Raw genomic sequence first — 23,311 nt, 5'->3', positions numbered from 1 at the left:
AAAATTGCATGAATTTTAAAAAATGAAGTGTTGCACCCTGGCTGGTGTGGCTCAGTGGATTGAATGCTGACCTGGGAACCAAAGGATCAGTGGTTTGTTTCCCAGTCAGGGCACATGCCTGGGTTGTGGGCCAGGTCCCCAGAAAGGGGTATGCAAGAGGCAACCACACATGGATGTTTCTCTCCCTCTCTTTCTCCCTCCATTCCCCTCTTTAAAAATAAAAATTAAAAAATGAGGTATTGCTAGAACAGATGGAGAGCAACCACATGAGTTTGCTTTCCATATTACAGCCATAGGCCCTCCTTCTGATACAGCTGCTGCTGCTGCTCTTCTTGCTAGAAGAACAATGGTCAGGAGCAGGTAGTGATGATACTCAGATATGAAGTTTCTGTGCAAACTGGTTACATACGTTTTTGCGGGGAGCTAGGATTTGATTTTATTTTTGAGTATATTTTATTGATTATGCTATTATAGTTGTCCCAATTGCTTTCTCCCCTTTATCCCGCCTCTGCCCCGCACTCCTCCACCATCCAGCATTCTCCTCCCCTGCACTTAGTTCATGTCTATGGGCTGTACATTTACGTTCTTTGGCTTCTCTTTTCCCATGCTATTCTTAACCTGCCCGCATCTATTTTATGCCTACCAATTATGCTTCTTATTCCCTGTACCTTTCCTCTCCTTCTTCCCTGCTCCCTCCACACTGATAACCCTCCATGTGATCTCCATTTTGGTGATTTTGTTCCTGTTCTAGTTGTTTGCTTAGTTTTTGTTGTTGCGTTTTTAGGTTCAGTTGTCATTGTTGTTGAGTTTGTTGTCATTTTACTCTTAATAGTTTTGATCTTCTTTTTCTTAGAGAAGTCCCTTTAACATTTCATAGAATAAGGGCTTGGTGATGATGAACTCCAATAACTTGACCTTGTCTAGGAAGCACTTTATCTGCCCTCCCATTCTAAGTGATAGTTTTGCTGGAGAGAGTAATCTTGAATGTAAGTCCTTGTCTTTTCATGACTTCAAATACTTCTTTTTTAATATATATTTTATTGATTACGCTATTACAGTTGTCCCATTTCCCCCCTCCCTGCACACCCTCTTCCATCCACATTCCCCCTCTTTAGTTCATGTCCATGTGTCATACATATAAGTTCTTTGGCTTCTCCATTTCCTATACCATTCTTAACATCCCCTGTCTATTTTCTACCTAACATTTATGCTACTTATTTTCTGTACCTTTTCCCCCTCTCTCTCCCTCCCACTTCCCCACTGATAACCCTCCATGTATCTCCGTTTTTTTATTCTGTTCCTGTTTTAGTTGTTTGCATAATTTGTTTTTTTTTTTTAGTGTCAGTTGTTGATAGCTGTGAGTTTGTTGTCATTTTAGTGTTTATAGTTTTTATCTTCTTTTTCTTAGAGAAGTCCCTTTAACATTTCATAGAATAAGGGCTGGGTGATAATGAACTCCTTTAACTTGACCTTATCTGGGAAGCACTTTATCTGCCCCTCTATTTTAAATGATAGCTTTGCTGGATAGAGTAATCTTGGATGTAGGTCCTTGCTTTTCATGACTTTGAATACTTCTTTCTAGCCCCTTCTTGTCTGTAAGGTTTCTTTTGAGAAATCAGCTGATAGTCTTGTAGGAACTCCTTTGTAGGTAACTCTCTCCTTTTCTAATGATGTTTTTAAGATTCTCTCTTTGTCTTTAATCTTGGTTAACTTGATGATTTGCCTTGGTGTATTCCTCTTTGGGTCCAATTTCTTTGGGACTCTCTGACTTCGTGGAAGTCTGTTTCCTTCACCAGATAGGGAAAGTTCTCTTTCATTTTTTCAAATAAGTTTTCAGTTGCTTAGTCTTGCTCTTCTCCTCTGGCACCCCTATGATTTAGATGTTGGAACATTTAAAGTTGTCCCGGAGGTTCCTAAGCCTCTCCTCATTTTTTTGAATTCTTGTTTCTTCATTCTTTTCTGGTTGGATGTTTGTTTCTTCCTTTTGTTCCAATTCGTTGATTTGAGTCCCAGTCTCCTTCCTTCACTGTTGGTTCCCTGTACATTTTCCTCTATTTCGTTTTGTGTAGCCTTCATTTCTTCCTTCATTTTGTGACCAAGCTCAATCAATTCTGTGAGCATACTGATTACCAATGTTTTGAACTCTGCATCAGATTGGTTGTCTATCTCCTCGTCACTTAGCTCTTTTTCTGGAGTTTTGATCTATCTTTTCATTTGGGTCATATTTCTTTGTCTTGGTGCACCTGTTAAGTTGTAAGGGTTCAGAGCCTTAGGTATTTGCCAGGGCTGGGCATCCCTCATTTTTGCTGCATTGTGGCACTACCTGTGGGGGAGATGACAGAGAGGGAACAGTGCCAGTCGCTCGCTCAGCTCTAGCCCCACTTTCCGGTGAACTCTCCTGTGAGACTGGGAGTTTCTCCCAATATTGCAATCCCCACAATATTTCATAGGTAGAGGTTTTGAGTCTTTAGTTTCCCATTCAGTCATCCCCGCCTGGCCAGTGTGGTATGCCGCCTTGCCACTGGTCCTCTCTGCCCTGCTGCCCATCTCTGCCCGCTCCTACTGGTCTGTTTGGATGTTTCTTTAACTCCTTGGTTGTTGGAGTTCCATGCAGTCTGATTCTCTGGCACTTCTGGTTGTTTATTGTTTTTAAATTGGTTATTATCCTTCTTTTGGTTGTGCGAGGAAGTGAAGCGTTTCTACCTACGCCTCCATCTTGGCAGGAACCTCTGGTTACACATTTCTTAATGTTAATTAGGCTCTATTTTCCTTCCTTAGGGAGAGTCTCATGTACTTTCATTCATTTGTTTGGGAGGCAACCTGTTTAAATTAATAGTAGGTAATATGTATGTAGCATTTACTATGTGCCAGGTACTGACTGATCTGTGTCTTTATATATTAACTTATTTAATTTTCACAGTAACCCTTTCATGTAAGTGTTGCTGTTATTCTCTATTAAGTGGCAGGGGCTGGGCTTGGACCCTGACAGTTGGCTTCAGAGTTCATACTCTTAACTATTCACTCTGTAAATACAGGCTCTAGAGTTATTCTCTCCAGTTTCAAATTCCAGTTCCATTACTAATAACTGTACTAATAACTTTGTGAATGACCTTGATCAGTTACTTGTCTCTTGAGTGTCAGTTTTCTGATCTGTATGCTATATTGCATATAACACAACTTTGTCCAGTCTTGGCACATAGTAAACTCATTGTATATTTAGCTCTTATTAGCTGTTCATATGTTAAAACCATATACTTAGAATGCCTGCCATGTGTTTTCAAGGAGCACTGCTGGTTTGTCTCTTTTCTAAAATGGTGTAGGCACTATGCCCTGACTGGTATGGCTCAGTTGGTTGGGTATCATCCTGCAAAGTGAAAAGCCACCAAATTGATTCCTGGTCAGGGCACATGCCTGGCTTGCAGGCCAGTTGGGGCACGTATGAGAGACAAATGATCGATATTTCTCTTGCACATTGGTGTTTTTCTCTCTCTCTTTTGCCCTCCCTTTCTCTTTCTCTAAAAAAACAAAATAAAATCTTAAAATGGTATATGTTCTATAATGTACCTATGTCCTAAAAATCTCATAGCTAAAACATGTTCTACATTTCTATCATCTCTCCTCCTGTGGGTAAGTGTGGAAAAGAGAATTTTGTCAGAGAAGGGAAGAATATTCCTGTTGATTCACATTGCAGGTCACACAGGTAAGTCAGGGAGCTAAAACAGGTCACTCCTTGATTAAAACGTAACCATCCTCTGTCTGGCAAGCTTATTTGTCCTGTTTGACCTTTAGGAGAAAGATATATATATGGAGCAGGAGGGGACAGTTAACTCATCCATGCAATTCCGCTAAATATGCCCCGGCATTTAGGGAAATGATAAATGTGGAAGCCAGGTTACCTGCATATCACTGCCCCAGTATAGATTATAAACGATTGCAAAAACTGAGTACGGAAACCTTTCAATGGGGAGTGGAAGGAGGGGAACCTGAGGCAGAGAGGAGGAGGAGTTTGATAGAAAGTGAAAAAAATCCCCGGTAAAAATAGTTGAAAGTAAATCCTTATATTTTCCTCCAGGACAGCGATTTTCAACCTTTTTCATCTCACAGCACACATAAACTAATTACTCTAATTGTGTGACACACCAAAAAATATTTTTTGTTGATCTGACAAAAAATATAGGTATAAGTTTGATTCATTCATACTGGACGGCTATTGTGGTGTTGGCTGCTGTCATTTTTTTATTTGACAATCTAAGGGAAAAGAGGTCAGTGCCCCTGACTCAACAGTCAGGGAATGCATGTTTTAAAGTCTTGCAGCATATGGGTTGAAAATCGCTGCTCTAGGATGAAGACATTTTAAACAGAAGATTGGCACAGACTTAGTTTGGTTATTCTAATAGTGCTATTCTGAGATGTGTCTTTATTCTTCTTATTTGCGGTTTATACCAGGGGTCTGACAGATCTTTGTTCTTCCCTTCTGTCCAGTCCTGAGGCTTTCTACCAATGCAGGCCAGTGGAAGGAAGCTGCTAGCAAGGTGACCCACGCATTGGTTAACATCAGGTAAGGAATGAGATTTTCTCTCTTTCAGAGTTCATTGGCTCATCCTGAGGTTTATTGTACTTTTCTAAGTGGAGTGTGTTGAACTCTACTACTATTTTAAGCCCTGATGTCTGTAGGAGTGAAAGAAATTGTCGTACTTGATCAGGAGAAACAGGAGTGCATGAGGCTTTCGTTTTGTCATATTGAAATAGCTCACAGTGCTGTTCTGTGCATTTCCCTACTCAGACAAGGTTGCAAGGCCTTTTCAGGCATCTTCACTGCCAAAGTATTTTCTGTGTAGAGGCCATCTGAAAGCTTTTCTCTGAAATTTTTTTCTGCCGTTCTCAGTTCAAAGAGTGACTCATGGGAATCTGGAACTTTGACGTTTTGCTTCACATGGCTATTTCTATTTGTGGTAAACAGAGGCAAATGGAGCTCGTGGGGCTGTCGTTTTAGGTTCCTTATGAAACAGCGAGGCAATTACAGAGTGCTGTAGGTACAGGATAAAACTGAGTCATACATGGAGTTGCTTTAGGGTCTTAAGGAAATGCCACACATTCAGAGGAGTGAGCTGTTTGTAAATGCAGAGAATGTACTTTCAGTATTAGGAAACCTAAAGCTGACTTTTCTTATATTCCTTGCTCCCTTTGTGCCTATCATTTTCCATTTTCTCAACAGTTATTAAATTGTTCTTGCAAACAATTGAAAAATTAACCTTGAGTGGATGAGGCAAACCCAACAGATGGAGAAACTTGATTTAGCTCCAGATGTAAGCCTTGCCAAGCATTCCCAGTAATAGTAGAAGTACATTTACAACTTGGTATAGATTCTGATGTGTGACAGAGCTTGGAGTCAGTGAGTTTCCATATCTTCCTGCTTTTTAAAAAAATATATTCTGCCCCTGTAGTGATTTACTATTGTGTTTGGCACATCTGGGAATGAAAGGAAAAACGTGAACTGTGCGTTGGGAGGGCTCGGGTGAGGGGGCATGGCAGTGAAACGTGCTAACGAGATTGCACTGAAGGTTGATCTGCCTTACCTGACCCCAGAGACGTTTTATGGCAGTGACAGTTTTATAAATCTCACAAATAAATGCATATCTGCACCTAGCAAACAAACCACATATTGTAGTAAGGCCTTAAGATAAATGTGATTTTCTGTAAGAACTGGAAATTACAAACTGCCTTATTCCAAATATCCCTTTGTGACCCAAGGGCAGTATGATAAATGTGGGTATTTAAAAGAAGCTCCAGATTCCGGTTTGAGTATGAAGAGCATGTGGGTGTAATTTATGTTGCATTTATTTATTCATATGTTTACTTGGGCTTTCCCGGTAGCTCCTTCTCTTTGGGGGCCTGTTTCCGTGATCACATTCCTTTATGCTTGCTTTGTCTCCTGCTTTGTTGCTTTTCCTTTCAGTGGCTTCTGGCCTGGCAGCTGTCCTTGTTCTTTTCAAGGACCATCAAACAGCTGATTTAACATCTTGGCCTGTCCTTTTTTGAACAGGCCAGAAAGGACTGGGCTGAGTTCAGATGCCCATAACCATGACCTCTTCCTTCTCTTTGTTAGTCTCTGGTAGGCTTGCACCCCATTTCCATTCCTCAGATTTTTTTGATGAATTTGCTGCAGAATTATTACATCATCTTCACTGTTGCTAATGAATTAGACTCAGAGTATGTGTCAGACGTGTGAAAGATGCAGTCATTTTTCTCAAGAGGTTCCTGGAAAGATGTATTTGAATGTCACTTACCACATTAAGACCAGATGAGGGGAGAATATGGGTGATGCTAAGACTATAAAAGTTAACTTGTTTTCTTTCTGACATTTATTTTCACTTAAGTTCTAAACCTTGTGCTGCTCTTTTATATACTGTCTTCTTCAATCCTCAAACTCTATAAATAGACTATATTATAAATTTTTAAAAATATACTTTTTATGAATAAGGAAACTGAGTCCCACAATGGTCATGTGGCAAAGCTGGGAATTAATCACAGGTCTCTAACTCCCAAGTCCAGGGCTCGCTCTTCTGTACCGTAATGCCCTCTTCTGTAGAGTTGCATCAGTGGGTTCCATGGAGGTGAACAGAAAACGCAGCATGATGTATTGAAAGGAGTATGGAAATTTGAGTTAGAGAAACTGGATTTTTTTGTTTTTGTCTCTTAATATATGACCTTGAAATTATTTAGCCTCTCTGGACCTCTTTCCACTACCTATAAAATGGAGGTCACGACAATATCAGCTGTTTCCTAGGAAAGTGGTTGTGAGAATTATAGGATGTAATATGTGTGAGAGCACTAGTAAGCTATAAAATACTGGTCATTTCACTTAGCCTAATGTCTTTCAGGTTCATTCCTATTGTAGCATGTGTCAGAATTTCCTTCCTTTTTAGGCTGAATAATATTCCATTGCATGTATATGCCACTTTTTATTTATTCATTCATCCATTGATGAAACCCCAAGTGAGTTGCTTCCACATTTCGATTATTGTGATGTTAGTTATTTGTGCATGGGTATGCAGACCTCTGTTCAGTCCCTGCTTTACTTCTTTTGGATGTATACCCGGAAGTAAAATTGGTAGGATCACATGGTAATTCTGTGTTTAATTCTTTTTGAGGAATTGCCATACCTTTTCTCAGTTTTAGCATTTTGAGCTTTCCTTAGAATGTTTCCTAAGTATGTCTTCATTTGTCCCTTCTATAAAAGTTAAGACATTACCCTTAGCCTTAAAAGATGTTTTGCTTTTCTTTGCTTGACTTTGATGCTGGTGGTCCAGGGAATTTTCTTTTCACAGCGTTAGTATTTTTCTCAGCAGAGGGCAAAACAGCGGCATGCCTGCAAAGTCTGTATTCCTCTGAGCCAACGGTAATGAGCTCTGCCTTTTATGCTCCTTGGCTTTCTTCTAAGAGCCCATGTTGTATATCCATGACACTAGTAAATTTGGATGACTTAGAAAACAAGAGACTGTGTCAGAAGATGGGACCTGTGAGTCTCCCAGGGATACTGTGAGATATTTAAATAGTAGCCACCAACTTGATCATCAAGGATAGAGTGTATAAAGGCTTAGCAGTAAAATCGTGATGGTATGTGACATTTACTTCTGTTCTTTATAGATATGTTTGTGCCCATCCCACACCTGGAAAGAATTTCTAAGGCAGAGCAAATGAACTCTTAGCTGCCTCTCCTGTAGTATGTTCTTTGATAGCCATGGGAAGGGATTGGATTGCATGGGAAACTTTCAGACACCTAATAGCTGGGGGGGCCTATGAGACTGATTTGCCAGTTGACAATGGCTACAAGTGATGCCTTCGGGATCTTCTGGAATGCAGTGCATCTAATGGCAAGCCTGACGCAGTGTGTCACCAGCAGGTGAAAGGCAGCAGAAAAGCTGCAGACCTTCCTGTTCTTTGGGGTTTAGATTGTGATAGTGAATATTAAAAAAGTACTTCCACATGTTTGGAGTCTTAAATTTGCTCAAGTGTCAGACTGTTTGCTTTTCACTTGTCTCTCCTGGCTTAGTCATGCTAGTTCTTTAATTGTCAGAGTTATTTGTATTTAAACAATTTGTCTTTCTCTTCCTGTTTGATCCTTCAGAGATATTCTTAAAATGCATCTGCCTAGAAACTGCTATTTTTGTCGGGACACCTGATGTCATTACCATACAGGGCCCTATGTTTGTTCCTCCCCATAGGAGGCTTGTTCCCCGTAGGATTGCTTTGCCACAAGAAAAATAAAATATTATATCTCTATCTTTGAAATTCCACTTGGTATAATTGTTACTGCAGCTGCCTTCACAGATCTACTGGTCCACAAAAGAAGGGTACTGTGAGGGGCCAGGTGCAAGGATGCAAGGAGAAAATACTTGGGAAGTTTTGCTAGGAGACTTCCATAGTAAGTATTTCCTGCCACCGCTTAGCAGATTCCTCCAGTGGAGTCCTGTAGATGTCTGCTGACTGTTAACCTAATTAGTCAAAGAGAAAAAGAAAAATGTTAGACTAAATTTTGACCTTCGTTTAACCAAACAACTTTCATGGTAAGTAATTTGAAGCCCTTAATGAATCTCTTCAAGTTAACACCGTAATGCTTTTCACTTAACAAGCATTTTATCAGCGCCAAGTTCACAGTCCTATTCTCTGGTTGCTCACAGAAGTAGTGGCTGAATCACTGCAAGTAGGGTTTTTTCCTGATCAGTAATTTCCTTAAGTTAGGTAAAATTTAAACTCTGTGATTTATATATTCATTTTTCCCTTATTTTGAATGCATTAAGCTAAAGCTTAGTTTTTCCTCAAGAAAGACTTTTTTAGATATTGCTATGGTTAGTGACAAGCATGGGGTTTGGAATGAGACTTCAGTGCATTTCTTTGTCAGTCTCTTTATTGCTCACCTAGTGTGTTTGCCTCTTGTCCTCTGCTTGCTCCGTGGTCTTTTTGTTCCAATGCTAAGGTGATCCACCCTCCTCTCACACCCCTCAGTTCCTGCTTATGTGCTTATGTAGCTGTTTTTCTTTACTCTGGGAAAAAAATACTCCCTCCAAAAAAGAAGGAGGAGGAGGAAAGCCTTAAATGTGAACTTTGCTGGGTAGGCAAAGGACAAGAATAGCTCTCAGCAGCCTCTAGATGAGGGGGTTCATGGAGCTTCACACCCTTTGGAGCAGGTCGTGCACAGACTTCTGAGTGTCACGGAATGCAAGTCTTCAGGCAGGAATCAGAGAGAGCACACTCACTGTTGATGGCCGCAGAGTTAGGGTTGAGAAGGGCGTGTGAGCTCTCTGTTACATAAAGTTCCCCCAGATCCCCTTGCCCAAGTACCCGTTTGGGCTACAAAATTAGTCACAGTTTTCTTATCAGAATAGATACTGATGAGTTGAGAGGAGGAGCAGTTTGATTCCAGGCACTTCAGCTGATGGATGCAGCTTAGTCTAGTGAAAAGTAAATATGGACTAAAGTGATTCATGACAGAAGCAGAGGCATTTGGGCTAATGACTCTTGAGTAGCAAGAAGTATATGAACATAATCTTCTAGTCCAGTTGTCTATTGTAAAGTGACAGACAGGCTCAGAGTATCTCCTAGGTTAGGATTTGTCAGTAATGACCTGTCTTCTGTTCATCAGATTCACTGATCTCTGGTTACAGAGAATGAAAAGCATTATGCAGATTAAAACAAAGCACTGAAATGAGGCTGCTATAATATCGTGTCCCTAATGACTAGGAGCATTACAGATTATTCTAATAATTGCTGTTCCTCCATCTCTTAAGACTACAGCTAGAAATGAAAAACAAAACACTGAGTCTCATGTGGCTAATCTTCTATTTTGCCTTAACTTGGTTTATACTACAAAGTGAGGTTTTGCATTAGGTCATAGCTGGGCTTGGTGAACTGTCATGCAATAAAGAAGTCTTGGTTTAGGAGATTCAGATATTTGTAATAAAATACTACGATTTTTAGTTGGATCTACTGTGATTTTAGGTGAGTGTAACTTTAGCATGTGAAACCTACTTAACCTGAAATTCCATCGGGGTCTTTTTCCACTTTGATTTTTTTTAAGAAGAATTGTGGGAAAATGAACATAAGAAAATTTACTATTTTAACCATCTTTAATTCTATAGTTCTGTTGCATTAAGTACATTCAAATAGTTGTCCACCCATCACCACCAGCCATCTCCAGAACCTTTGTTTTTCCTCAACTGAAACTCTGTGCTGCACTCATGAAACAATAGCACCTTCTTCCCTCTTCCCCCAGCCCCTGGCAGCCACCCTTCTGCTTTCTGTGTCTATGAATTGGCCTGCTCTAGGAACTTCATGTGAGAGAAATTATGCAGTATTTGTCCTTTTGTGACTGGCTTGTTTTACTTAGCACAATATCCTCGTGGTTCTTCCATGTTTTAGCATGTGTCAGAATTTCATTCCTTTTAAGACTGAGTGATATTGCATTGTATGAGTAGACCACATTTTGTTTATCCCTTTAGCTATTGATGGACACTTGCATTGCTTCCATCTTTTGGTCACTGTGGTAATGCTGCTATGAACACTGGCACACAAGTATTTGAGAACCTGCTTTCACTTTTTTTGATATATGCTCAAAAGTGGAATTGCTGGATCATATGGTAATTCTATTTTTAAATTTTTGAGGAATCACCATACCTTTTCCACAGCAGCTGTACTGTTTTACATTCCCACTAATTATGCATAAGACTTCCAGTTTCTCTGTATCATCACCAACACTTTTTATTTCTGTTGTTTTGATATTAGCCATCCTAATTGAAGGGTATGAAATGATATCTTACTGTGACTTTGATTTGCATTTCCACAATGACTAGTGGTGTTATCTTTTCATGTGCTCATTGACCACTTGTCTGTCATCTTTGGAGAAATGTCTGCTCAAGTCCTTTGCTGATTTTTCAGTTGGGATGTTTGGGGTTGTGTTGTTGTATTTTAGGAATTCTTTAAATATTCTGGATCAGTCTCTATCGGGTATATGGTTTGCAGAGATCTCCCTTTCCCTGGGTTGCCTTTTCATTCTGTTGATAGTGTCTTTAATGCACAAAAGTTTTAAACTTTGCTGAAGTCCAACTTACCTGTTTTTTTCTTTTGTTACCTGTGCTTTTGGTGTCAGATGCAAGAAATCATTGCCAAGCCACATCATAAAGCTTCCTTCTATGTTTCCTTCTAAGAGTTTTATAGTTTTAGTTCTTACATTTAGGTCTTTGATCCATTTTGAGTGAAGTTTTATATATGGTATAAGGTAAGGGTTCAACGTCTTCTTCTTTTTTTTTACATGTAGATCTCCAGTTTTCCTAGCAGCCACTTTGCTTTTCTGAGGTAACCACACCTCTGATTTCTTAATTTGAATCAGACTGAATTTGGAACTTAACTGGTAAGGTCTAGAAATGGGGACTCCACACCCTTTCTGCATACCCCCATTTCTTGTTGTATTTTTGGTTTGCTCATTCCCCTTCTTGTTTAAAGGATAGCATAATATTGTGCTTAAGAGCAGGGACTTTAGAGTTAGGTTGTTTGAGTTTGAGTCTAAGCTCTACTACTTAGTTTGGACAAGTTACTTACCATTGTTTGCTGGAGTTTCCACATCTGTAAAGTGAGGAAAATAATGGAATGTGTGTCATTGTTGAGAAGATTAAATGACAATATGTGTGGAAAACAGCATAGTGCCTGGCACACAGGCACTATGTGTGCCAGTATAAATGTTCACTATTATTATCTTTTTAAAAAATTGTCCTGAATGTGCAAGTCTGGGGGTTTTACCAGACTCAGTTCTGATGATGTACAGGGAGCTTCCTTCTAGATAAGCAAGTCCCTTTCATATGCAACTTTGTTCGTTTCCCTTAGCCCCACTCATGGACTTAGAAGGCATAAGATACAACATGATGGTATTTATAAGCTGACAGCAGGGGCAACACTGGAACTTAGGCCGTCAGCCTGTTGTGGCATCACCGGTGGGAAAACAGTTTGGATGGGGAGAGTGTATGTTTTCCGTCTCTTCCATCCCTTTGAGGAGATGTTTGGCCATGAAATTTTGGCTTTATTATTTTTGAATGAGCAACCTCCCTTCTTGCCAATGTTGTGGTAAAAGAGTGTGCCCGAAATGAGTATGTGTATACACAAATGAAAGGACACCCACCAGTGTGTTCTTTTGTGTGGTTGGAGGGATTATAGGTGATTCTAAATTTTCTTGTTTTTTAATAGACTAAGTTCCCTTCTATTCTTACTTTTTTTAGTGTTTTTTTAATTTTTTACCATGAAAGGGAGTTGGGTTTTGTCAGATGCTTTTTCTGCATCTATTGAAACAATCACGTGGTTTTTGTTTCTTATTCTATTTATATAGTTGTATTAAATTAGTTGATATTAAACCAACCTTGCATTCCTAGGCTAAATCCCACTTGGTTTTGGTATGTAATTATTTTTATATGTTCCTGGAGTCAGATTGCTAGTATTTTGCTGATGATTTTTGTGTTAATTTTCATAAGAAATATTGCTCAGTTTTCTTTTTCTTGTGATGTTTGCCTTTTTTTTTTAATCCTCACCCAAAGATATATTTATTGATTTTTAGGGAGAGGGTGGAAGGGAAATAGGGAGGGAAAGAGGGAGGGAGAGAGAGAGAGTGAGAAATATCAATGCGAGAAACATTAAATGGTTGCCTCCCATATATGCCCCAACCTGTAATTGAACCTGAAGTCTAGGTATGTGCCCTGACTGGGGGTCACACCCACAACCTTTGGTACCAACTCACTGACAGCATCAGAGACTGAAGAGAGACCGGGGTAGCTACACCTGGCCCCCACCCCAGGTGCAGCTGCCAGGGTGCAGCCCAGGGTGCAGCCCACCCCAGGGTGGGCCCAGTAGAGGAGCAAGGGAGGCAGCACTCTGCCCAAACAGCAGGAGCTTAACCTGGCCTTGGCCCTGCCCAGCACCTTGTCCATCACAGTGCCATGCACAGCCCTTACTGAGCCTGCCTGGCTATACATCCGTGGCGGCACCTGTTCCCACCAGGAGGTGGAGGTCTCTAACTGTGTTACGTGCACCCAGACTTGCTGAAAGATTGCTGCATGAATTTCCAGACCATACTGCTTCTGCAGGGCATTGCCACTTTCTTTCTTTCTTTTTTTTTTTAAGTTAGAACTGTCTGTACTTTATTTTTTTAAGATTTTATTTATTTATTTTTAGAGAGGGAAGGGAGGGAGAAAGAGAGAGAGAGAGAGAGAGAGAGAAACATCAATGTGCGGTTGCTGGGGGCTGTGGCCTGCAACCCAGGCATGTGCCCTGGCTGGGAATCAAACCTGCAACACTTTGGTTCGCAGCCCGTGCTCAATCCACTGAGCTACGCCAGCCAGGGGAATTGCCACTTTCTGCTTCCTGGGCATTCTGTGTAGTCTCTCAGCATTCCTTCTGGGTGTCTTTGGGCCCTAGCATCCAGTCCTGAAGATCACCTGTCACATGCCTTTGCCCAAATCCTCACATTCCTGCAATGTGCTGACATCATCAACTTTCAGGTAGTGAAGGCCCATGTCTGCACATAAATGAGTGGCTGCCTGGAGTTCACTGTGATGCCAAAGTGTGTCCCGTTGTGACTCTCCTACTTCCAGACTCTTGTATTAGGCAAGAAAGACTGTTGTGTTATACCTGCGCACAGAGCCAAGCGGCTGCATTGTCTTGTCTTTCTGTCAAGTCTGAGTGTGTCTGTGGCACATATCCAGGGTGTGGCCAGCTCTCACTGACCTTGGGTGTCTGAAGGGCAGATCAGGAGACCAGGAGTCAGACATGCATGCCAAAGTGACCGGTCATCTCATGAGATGCTAGACATGACCCTGTGGACTGTCCCATGTGATTTAGTAAAAGGCAAAAGATTTATACGGACTCAAGAGAAACCAGAGTATGTTCCAGGTGATTTGGAACCCACTTTTTATTAGCTTTCCACACCTCTGGCCTTTCTCTTTCCCCTACTATCCTGAGACTGTTACATAAATTCCCCTGGTTTTGTTTTATTGTTTTCTTTCTAGGTAAAAATAAAAAGCAAAGACAAAACAAATGAACATAAATCATAGATAAGACTATAAAACAAACAAAACACACTGAAAAGGAGAATTTCGTATATTTTCTGAGAGAATGAGGATGCATTAGAAACAAGATCTTACTTTTGTCCATCATATCTGGAACGAGGACTAGACGATAGTGGGGGGAAAAGTCTATATTTAGAGTTTAAATACATATATCTTCTTTGTGAGAGGTCTTCTCACATGTAAGTATTAAACACAGCATTCTAGATCCGGCTCTATTCTTCAGTGAGCTAATGCTGCACAGCTATTTCTTTTCCTAAACTCAAAATGTGAGCAATCAGAGCTCATGGCTCTTGATGCCTACGTGTTGAGTTTTACAACAAAGAAAGAGTACAGGTACAAAAGTAACAGGAGAAATTGGTGAGCATTTGTTTTGGAGGTATATCATTTTGAGAGAAGGACCCAGTACTTTGATGTGAAGTGGATGAGGGAGTTGTTAGGTGTGTTCTTTTATATCTGGAGTCAGTGTTGGTTTGTGGAAGATATTCTTGTCCGGTGCCTTGTCTTTTGCATCTCATTTTCTGCCAGCAGGATAGGGGCTGCTGACTGTGGCCTGTTTTTACTGGCTCAGATGAGGGACTATTTCTGGAGTATAACTCCTAGGAGAAAAGGAGTCAGCAAATGAGTGAGCCCAGCCCACTGTCCTGAAGCAAGCTACTGGACTGTGAAATAGGATGTCCTTAGTGGGTTTGAGGTGCATACTCTGAGAGTGTCAGTTGAGGCCTCCTAGGTGTGGGGCTTCACCCTTTGTAAAAGCTAGGGTTCTGTATGGATGTGACTAGCCAACTTGAGGAACCTTGTAATAGGGAATTATTGGGAGAGGTCGTATATGTATCTGGTGACCTTACTTTGAGTGTTATTTTGGCAAATAATCAGACAATCTTTTTGCTTGTTAATTCCATTGATATTTTTCTCTTTCTTAATGATTATACTAAGTATCATACTACTAACGAGCCTTTTGAGGTGGCTTGGAAGGACTGCCTTTGTGACTGAGCCAGTGATAATGGAGTAGCTATTTCATGGGGACAACAGATAATTAAGAGTCCCAGGGCCTTGAGGTAAATTGGAAGGGTTTTGTTTTGAGCAGACAGTTGCAGATGAAATTGTTGAGAGCACTTAAGGTGAAATGTGTGATTGGCATTTTCCTCCAGAATGTTCTAGCCCTTGATTCCATGAGTGTGAATGAATGGCCCTATGTGGCAGGAGACCAAATTCTTCCTTCTCTCTGTAGGTCCACAGTCTTACAACATGCTTTGTTTCTGTAAATATGTATTTACACAACAAAGGTCTCTGGTTTGCATTTGTCCCATCAGGAATTAATTAGATCTCCTGCCTACAATTAATTTTATGGTGTGGTAAATTAACTTTCAGTTTTCAACTTAGCATTAACTTTTTTACAGGTATCTGAGATGAACCATCTGATGTATGGCCTGCATTCTGCTAATCTTTTAATTAGCAGGAATTAGTATCTTATTTCCAGTTCTTTTTTTTTTTTTAGATTTTATTTATGTATTTATTTATTTCTAGAGAGGAAAAGGTAGGGAGAAAGAGAGGGAGAGAAACATCAATGCATGGCTGTCCCTCACATGCCTCCAACTGAGGGCCCAGAGTGCAACCCTGGCATGTGCCCTGACCAGGAATCGAACCTGCGACTCTTTGGTTCACAAGTCAGCATACAATCCCCTGAGCCACACCTGCCAGGACTTATTTCTAGTTTCTTTAGGTGAGCATCAGAAACCAAGAAAGAGAGAGAAAGAGAGTGAATAAGGGAAGTATTGTTTGTTTGTGTCAGACAGATTTGGGATTCTTTCTTTAGAAGCCTGTGGTTTTAGGAGCATTTCTTTATTATTCCTGTCACTGCATCTTTATCTTTACAACTGTTTCTGAATGCTAGGAGTTGAGGACCAGGGGGCAGTCAAGGCAACCTAGAATTGCTGCTCTGTTGTAGGAGGTCAGGAAAGAAGGTATTTCCAGTTGACACATTATAAAATAGGGCTAGAGTGGTGAGAAGGGGCCAGAGTTACAGCAGCCCAGAGCCTGTCGTTCCTGGGTCTTTGCTCTTTCCCAGCCAGCTGTCGTTTTTTTCTATCCTTTGACTCTGTGGAGACAGCCTGCTTTTGCTGGTACAACCATCCCTAATCCTGTAAGGGTTGTGCTGCTCTCTAATTATTGATCCTAACATAAGAAAAAAAGTTTTGCTTTCAGCTGAGAAAACATTGATTTTTTTTTTAAAGGAACTCTTGCTAGGAAATGTAGACATTTAATCCTGGCTTAGTTAACAAACGAATGGTTTCTAGTTATAACTTACAGAAAGCCTACCTACAAATGGGGTCAACAGGCATAGTATAGTTAAGGTCCTTAATTCCTTTCCATTTTGCATCTTATATCCAGGGCACTTTATAAAGTAGTCTTTTTAAACTGTGGGCAGTTCTTCATCTTATTTCTCACTTTCCCTTTCAATCTTTCCCCAAAGTCGGGCCAGATTGCTGGTCACATAATTCAGGTATTCTAACCATGTTGAGCAGTAGACGTTCACCTGCTAATGGGATGAGTCAGCAGATAATGTGATTGCCCTTGGATAGGCAGAACATCCTTTCTTCCCTCAATTGTTCTTCATATGACATAGGTTCGAAATCTCTGGCTATTGTGATTGTATTTAGACATTTTAACTTCTCAATTTTGTTCCTTAAGTATGGTGTTAGGGTATGCCTCGTACCAAATAAGCATTCAGTAAATGTTTACTGGACTTAATAACACCTAGAACTGGATCCAAACAGTCTGAGTAACTTAAATTATAGGGAGACTATTAACACCCAGGGTATTTTATTTGCAGCCTGAGTTTTTTAATTGAGTTTATTGGGGTGACACTGGTTACCAAAATTATACAGGTTTCAGGTGCACACAACATATCACCTTTATACTATGTTATGTGTTCACCACCCCAAGTCAAGTCTCCTTCCATCACCATTTATCCCTCCTGTTCCCTCTTCCATCTCCCTCCACTTCCCCTTATCCCCCTCTCCCCGGCAATCACCACTCTGTCGTTTGTGTCCATGAGTTTTTTCTTTTTCTTTTTTGCTCAATCCCCTCACCCCCGCAACCAAGCCACCTCCCCCACATCTAGCTGCCTGCTCTCTATCTATGAATCTGTCTCTGTTTTGCTTGTTAGTTCATCTTGTCCATTAGATTCCACAGATTAGTGAAATCACATGGTAGTTATCTTTCTCTGGCTGGCCTATTTCACTTAGCATAAGTCTGTCTGGGTCCAGCCATGATGGACACTTGGGCACTCTGCTTCCAGAACTGGGCTTTGTAAATAACACTGCAGTGAACATAGGGGTGCATGTATTCTTTTGAATTAGTGTTCTGGGTTTCTTCAGATAAATTCCCAGAAGTGGGATTGCTGGGTCATAAGGCAGTTCCATTTTTAATTTTTTGATGTAACTCCCTACTGGTTTCCACAGTGGCTGCACCAGTCTGCATTCACACCGCCAGTGCATAGGGGTTCCCTGTGCTCCACATCCTCACCAGTTCTCATTGTTTGCTGATTCATTGATGGTAGCCATCCTCATAGGTGTGAGGTGATAGCTCTCTGTGGTTTTAATTTGCATCTCTCTGATGATTAGTGACATGGAGCATTTTTTCGTATGTCTGTTGGCTGCTTCTATGTCCCCTTTGGAGAAGTGTCTAATTCAGGTCCTTTGCCCATTTTTTAGTTGGACTGTTGTTCTATTGGTATTGGGTTTTATCAGTTCCTTATAAATTTTGGATATTAACCCCTAATCAGATGTATCAGCCAATATGTTCCCCAATTCAGTTGGTTGTCTTTTCATTTGTTGATGGTTTCCTTTGCTGCACAAAGACTTTCCAGTTTGATGTAATCTCATTTGTTTATTTTTTCTTTTGTTTCCCTTACCTCAGGTGATAGTTCAGAAAAAATATTGCTATGAGAAATGTCTGAGATTTTACTGCCTGTGTTTTCTTCCAGGATTTTTATGGTTTTAAGTCTAACATTTCTCTTTTTAAAAAAAGATTTTATTTATTTACTTTTAGAGAGGGGAAGGGAGGAAGACAGAGAGAGAGAGAAACATCAATGTATGAGAGATATATCAATTGGTTGCCTCTCACATGCCCCCAACTGGGGCCTGGGCCCACAACCCAGGCCTGTGCCCTGACTGGGAACTGAACTGATGACCTTTTGGTTTTCAGGCTGGTGCTGAATCCACTGAGCCACACCAGCCAGGGCTAACATTTAAGTCTTTAATCCATTTTGAGCTTATTCTTGTGTGTGGCATGAGAAGGTGGTCTAGTTTCTTTTTTTTTTTTTGGCATGTATCTATCCAATTTTCCTAACACCATTTATTCAATAAACTCTCTTTACCCCATTGTATGTTTTTGCCTTCCTTTGTTAAATATTAATTGACTATAAAGGCGTGGGTTTATTTCTGAGCTCTCTATTTTGTTCCATTGATCTATATGTCTGTTTTTGTGCCAGTACGACACTGTTTTTAAGTGCTTTTTAAAAAATCCTCACCCGAGGACATCTTTTCTGAGTTTTAGAGAGATAGGGAGGGAGAGAGAGAGACGTCAATGTGAGAGAGAAACATCAGTTGGTTGCCTGCTGCATGCGGCCTGACTGGGGATGGAACCCACAACCTTTGAGTGCATGGGACAACACTCCAACTAAAAGAGCCAACCAGCCAGAGCCCAGCACCATGCTGTTTTGATTACTGTGGCCATGTATTATAGTTTGATATCAGGTAGCATGATTCCTCCCACTTTGTTCTTCTTTCTCAATATTGCTGTTGCTATTCCAGGTCTTTTTTGGTTCCATATAAATTTTTGGAATTTTTTTTCTAGTTTTGTGAAATATGCCATTGGAATCTTGATAGGAATTGCATTGAGTCTATAGATTGCTTTGGGTAGTATAGACATTTTAATGATGTTAGTTTTTCCTATCTATCAACATGGTATATGCTTCTATCTATTTGTGTATTCCTCAGTTTCTTTCTTCAGTATCATATAATTTTCTGAGCACATGTCTTTTACATCCTTGGTGAAATTTATTCTTAGGTATTTTCTTCTTTTTTTGGAAGCAATTATGAATAGGATTGTTTTCTTGATTTCCCTTTCTGATAGTTCATTATTGATTTATAAAAATGCAATTGGCCCTGGCTGGTGTGGCTCAGTGGATTGAGCCCTGGCCTACAACAAAAAGGTCACTGACTGGTTCAGTTCCCAGTCAGGGCATATGCCTGGGTTGTGGGCCAGAACCCCAGTTGAGGATGTGTTAGAGGCAACCACACATTGATGTTTCTCTCCCTCTCTCTTTCTCTCCATTTCCTTCTCTCTAAAAATAAATAAATAAAAGTCTAAAAAACAAATACAATTGATTTCTGGATTTTGTATCATGCCACTACTTTACTGAATTCGTTGATCAGTTCTAGTAGTTTTTTGGTGGATTCTTTAGGGTTCTCTATATACGATATCATGTCATCTATAAATAATGACAGTTTTACTTATTCCTTTCCGTTTGAATGCTTTTTATTTTTTCTTCTCTGATTGCTGTGTCTAGTACTTCTGGTACTATGTTGAACATGAATGATGAAAGCAGACATCCCTATCTTGTTCCTGATCTTAAGGGAATGCAATTTTTTTTAGCTTTTGCCTGTTGATTATAATGTTGGTGGTGTGTTTGTCATGTATGACCTTTATTATGTTATGTATGTTCCCTCTATTCCCACTTGGCTGAGAGGTTTTATCATTGATGGATTTTATCAAATGCTTTTCTGCATCTGTTGATATGATCATGTGGTTTTTATTCTTCATTTTGTTTATGTGGTGTATCATGTTTATTGATTTGCAGATTTTGTACCAACCTTGTATCACTGGAATAATTCCCACTTAATCATGGTGTATGATCTTTTTAATGTATTACTAGATCTGGTTAGCTAATATTTTGTTGAGGATTTTAGCATTTACGTTCATCAGGGATATTGGCCTATAAATTTCTTTCTTTGTAGTGGCTTTATCTGGTTTGGAATTAGGATAATGCTGGTCATGTAAAATGAACTTAGGAGTCTTCCTTCCTCTTGAAATATTTGGAGGAGTTTGAGAAGGATACTAGTTGATTTTTCTTTGAATGCTTGGTAAAATTTGCCTGTGAAGCCGTCTGGTCCAAGACTCTTGTTAGCTGGGAGTTTTTTTATTACTGCTTCAATTTCATTAATTGTAATTGATCTATTCAGGTTTTTTGTTTCTTTCTGATTCAGTTTTGGAAGTTTGTATGTTTCTAGAAATGTATCCATTTTGCCTAGTTTGTTCAGTTTGTTGGCATATGGTATTTTCTTGCAATCTGTGGTATTTCTGTGGAGTCAGTTGTTACTTCTCTTTCATTTCTGATTTTATTTATTTGGGTCCTCTCTTTTTTTTCTTGATGAATCTGGTTAAAGGTTTGTTGATCCTGTTTATCTTTTCAGAGAACCAGATTTAATCTGTGGTATTGTTTTTATTTATTTCTGTTCTAATCTTTATTATTTCCTGCCTTCTACTCAGTTTGGACTTTGTTGTTCTTTCTTAGGTTCCTTTAAGTGTAAAGTTAGATTGTTTATTTGAAATTTTTATTGTCTCTTGAGGTAGGGCTGTAATGCTATGAATTTCCCCCTTAGAACTGCTTGTACTTTGTCCCATAAATTTTGGATTGTTGTGTTCTCATTTTCATTTGTTTTAGGTATCTTTTGATTTCTTCCTTGATTTCATTGTTAGTCCACTCATTGTGTAGTAATACATTATCTAGCCTCCATGTCTTTGTGTGTTTTCACTTTTTTTCTTGTGATTGATTCCAGATTCATAGCCTTGTGGTCAGAGAAGATGCTTGATATGATTTCAGTCTTCTTAAATTTATTAAGACTTGTTTTATATCCTAATATATAGTCTGTTCTAGAAAATGGTCATGTGCACTTGAAAAGAATATATATTCTACAGCTCTGAGGCGAAATGCTCTGAAGATGTCAATTAAATTTATCTGGTCTAGTCGATCATTTAAGGCCAATATTTCCTTGTTGATTTTCTGTCTGGAAGATGTATCCATATATGTCAGTGGATGTTAAAATTCCCTACTATGACTGTATTACTGTCGATCTCTTCCTTTATGTCTATCAAGATTTGCCTTACATTTTTAGATGCTCCTTTATTGGGTACCTAAATGTGTACAAGGGTTATATCCTTTTGTTGGATTGTTCTTTTTACCATTATGTAGTGTCCTTCTTTGTCTCTTACTATAGCTTTTGTTTTAAAGTCTATTTTGTCAGATGTAAGTATTGATACTACAAATATTTTTTCCTTTCCATTTGCGCGAATATCTTTTCCCATGTCTTTACTTTTAACCTATATGTATTTTTTTGTGCTGAAGTGGGTCTCTTGTAGAAGACATATGTATAGATCTTGTTTTCTTGGCTACCATTTGGCTACCCTGTGTCTTTTGATTGGAGCATTTAAGTCATTTACTTTGAAGATGATTATTGATAGGTATGTACTTATTGCCACTTTATTTTTTTTATCTGTGTTCCTGTTGTCACTGTCATTGTCTTCCTCCTCTTCTTTTCTTCTTCCTCCTCCTCCTCTTTATCCATCTCCTTCTTCTTTTTCTTTCAGGCCCTTTAACATTTCTTGTAATATTGGTTTAGTCGTAAGAAACTTTCTTAGTTTTTTCCTGTCTGGGACGCTCTTTATTTGTCCTTCAGTTTTAATGATAGCCTTGCTGGGCATACTAGTCTTGGTTGTAGGTCCTTGCTTTTCATCACTTTGAATATTCATGCCAGTCCCTTCTGCCTGAAATGTTTCTGTGAGGAAATCTGCTGACAGTCTTACTGATGCTCTCTTGTAGGTAACTGTCTTTCTCTTGTGGCTTTTAAGATTCTCTCTTTGTCTTTAACCTTTCCTGTTTTAATTATGATGTATTTTTGTGTGGGCCTCTTTGGGTTCATCTTGTTTGGGATTCCCTGCTTCCTAGGCTTGTGTGTCTTTTTCCTTCACCATATTAGGGAAGTTTTTGGTCATTATTTCTTCAGATAGGCTCTTGATCCCTTGCATTGTGTTGCTACCTAACAAGCTTAGATCCTACTAAAATTTTTAAATTTGTTTTGAAATATGCTTAAAGTGACTTGCTATCCAGCTCTTTCCCATCCTGTGATTAGTTAGTAATGATGTTTTGTTTTGTGCTAATTGGTTTTGTTTTAATGCTACTTGCTTATCACAGAAATTTTAAACAATGCAGAAAAGTACAAAAAACAAAGTAAAGTAAGGCCATCTAAAATTTCACCATTTGGCCTTGACTCATGTGTCTCAGTTGGTTGGAGCATTGTCCTGTTAAGCAGAAGGTCACAGGTTCGATTCCCATTCAGGGCACATGCCTGAGTTGTGGAATTGGTCCCAGTTTAGGTTTGTACGAGAGGCAACCAATCAGTGTTTCTCTCCCATTGTTGTTTTATCCCTCTCCCTCTTCCCCTTTCTCCAAAATCAATGGGCATGTCCTCAGGTCAGGATAAAAAAAATTTTCACCATTCAGAAATACCTATAATTACTGTTTTGAATCTCCTAAACGTCTCCAGTTGATTTTTCTTCTTTAAACTAATCTAAATGAAACTCTGTATCCTTATTAAATGTATCTTGTTCATTGAAACCCATCATTCTAGTTTATTAGGATATTTTTTGAGGCCTGATTATGTCATTTTATGTATTGGTTTTCCTTTGCAGCTTTGTATCATCAGCACTTTTGATAAATACTCCTTTCTAAATTTTTGTTTTGATGTTTTGATCTAATTCTGCATCTGCTACTGATTTGGTGGATGATTTGGAAATAATCACTCCCCTTTCTGGGTTTTGGCTTGCTGCTATTATATAAAATGGACATGAAAACTGAAAAAAATTCCCAAAGAATCAACTGGAAAGCTCTTTGTAAAGAATAAATTTGTGACAAAAAAACTGTGGGTGGAGAATCATCAGCCAGGGCCAGACTAGAAAAATAAAATCTTTTTATAGAGACATCAGAGACGACAACCTTCATAGAATGGTTCAAATCTTTCTCTATCCTCCTACTCTCCCAAAATCCCTGCAGGGAGGTTTACCAATTGAAATATTTTTAAAAAGAAGAAAGACAAGATTATAGCAAGTCTTAGTTCTTATATTGATAAATTAGAGAGAACTGACAG

At 39.4% G+C, this 23,311-nt stretch overlaps 1 protein-coding gene across 2 annotated transcripts in view; it reads left to right on the top strand.

The window, feature by feature from the left end:
* The window catches only part of ARMH3 (armadillo like helical domain containing 3), a 185,317-nt gene that overhangs the window by 91,953 nt on the left and 70,053 nt on the right, over positions 1 to 23,311 (top strand). For both annotated transcript variants that reach the window (XM_045854392.1, XM_045854393.1), the window contains exon 23: positions 4,483 to 4,558. In XM_045854392.1, coding sequence (XP_045710348.1) covers positions 4,483 to 4,558 — 76 coding nt within the window. The remainder of the gene's footprint in view (positions 1 to 4,482; positions 4,559 to 23,311) is intronic.

Source organism: Phyllostomus hastatus, unplaced genomic scaffold (genome assembly GCF_019186645.2).
Source record: "Phyllostomus hastatus isolate PE091 unplaced genomic scaffold, TTU_PhHast_1.1 phas_scaffold_1066, whole genome shotgun sequence".
Classification (NCBI taxonomy): domain Eukaryota; kingdom Metazoa; phylum Chordata; class Mammalia; order Chiroptera; family Phyllostomidae; genus Phyllostomus; species Phyllostomus hastatus.
The sequence above is the reverse complement of the archived record's forward strand: the minus strand, read 5'-3'. Positions and strand labels throughout refer to the sequence as shown.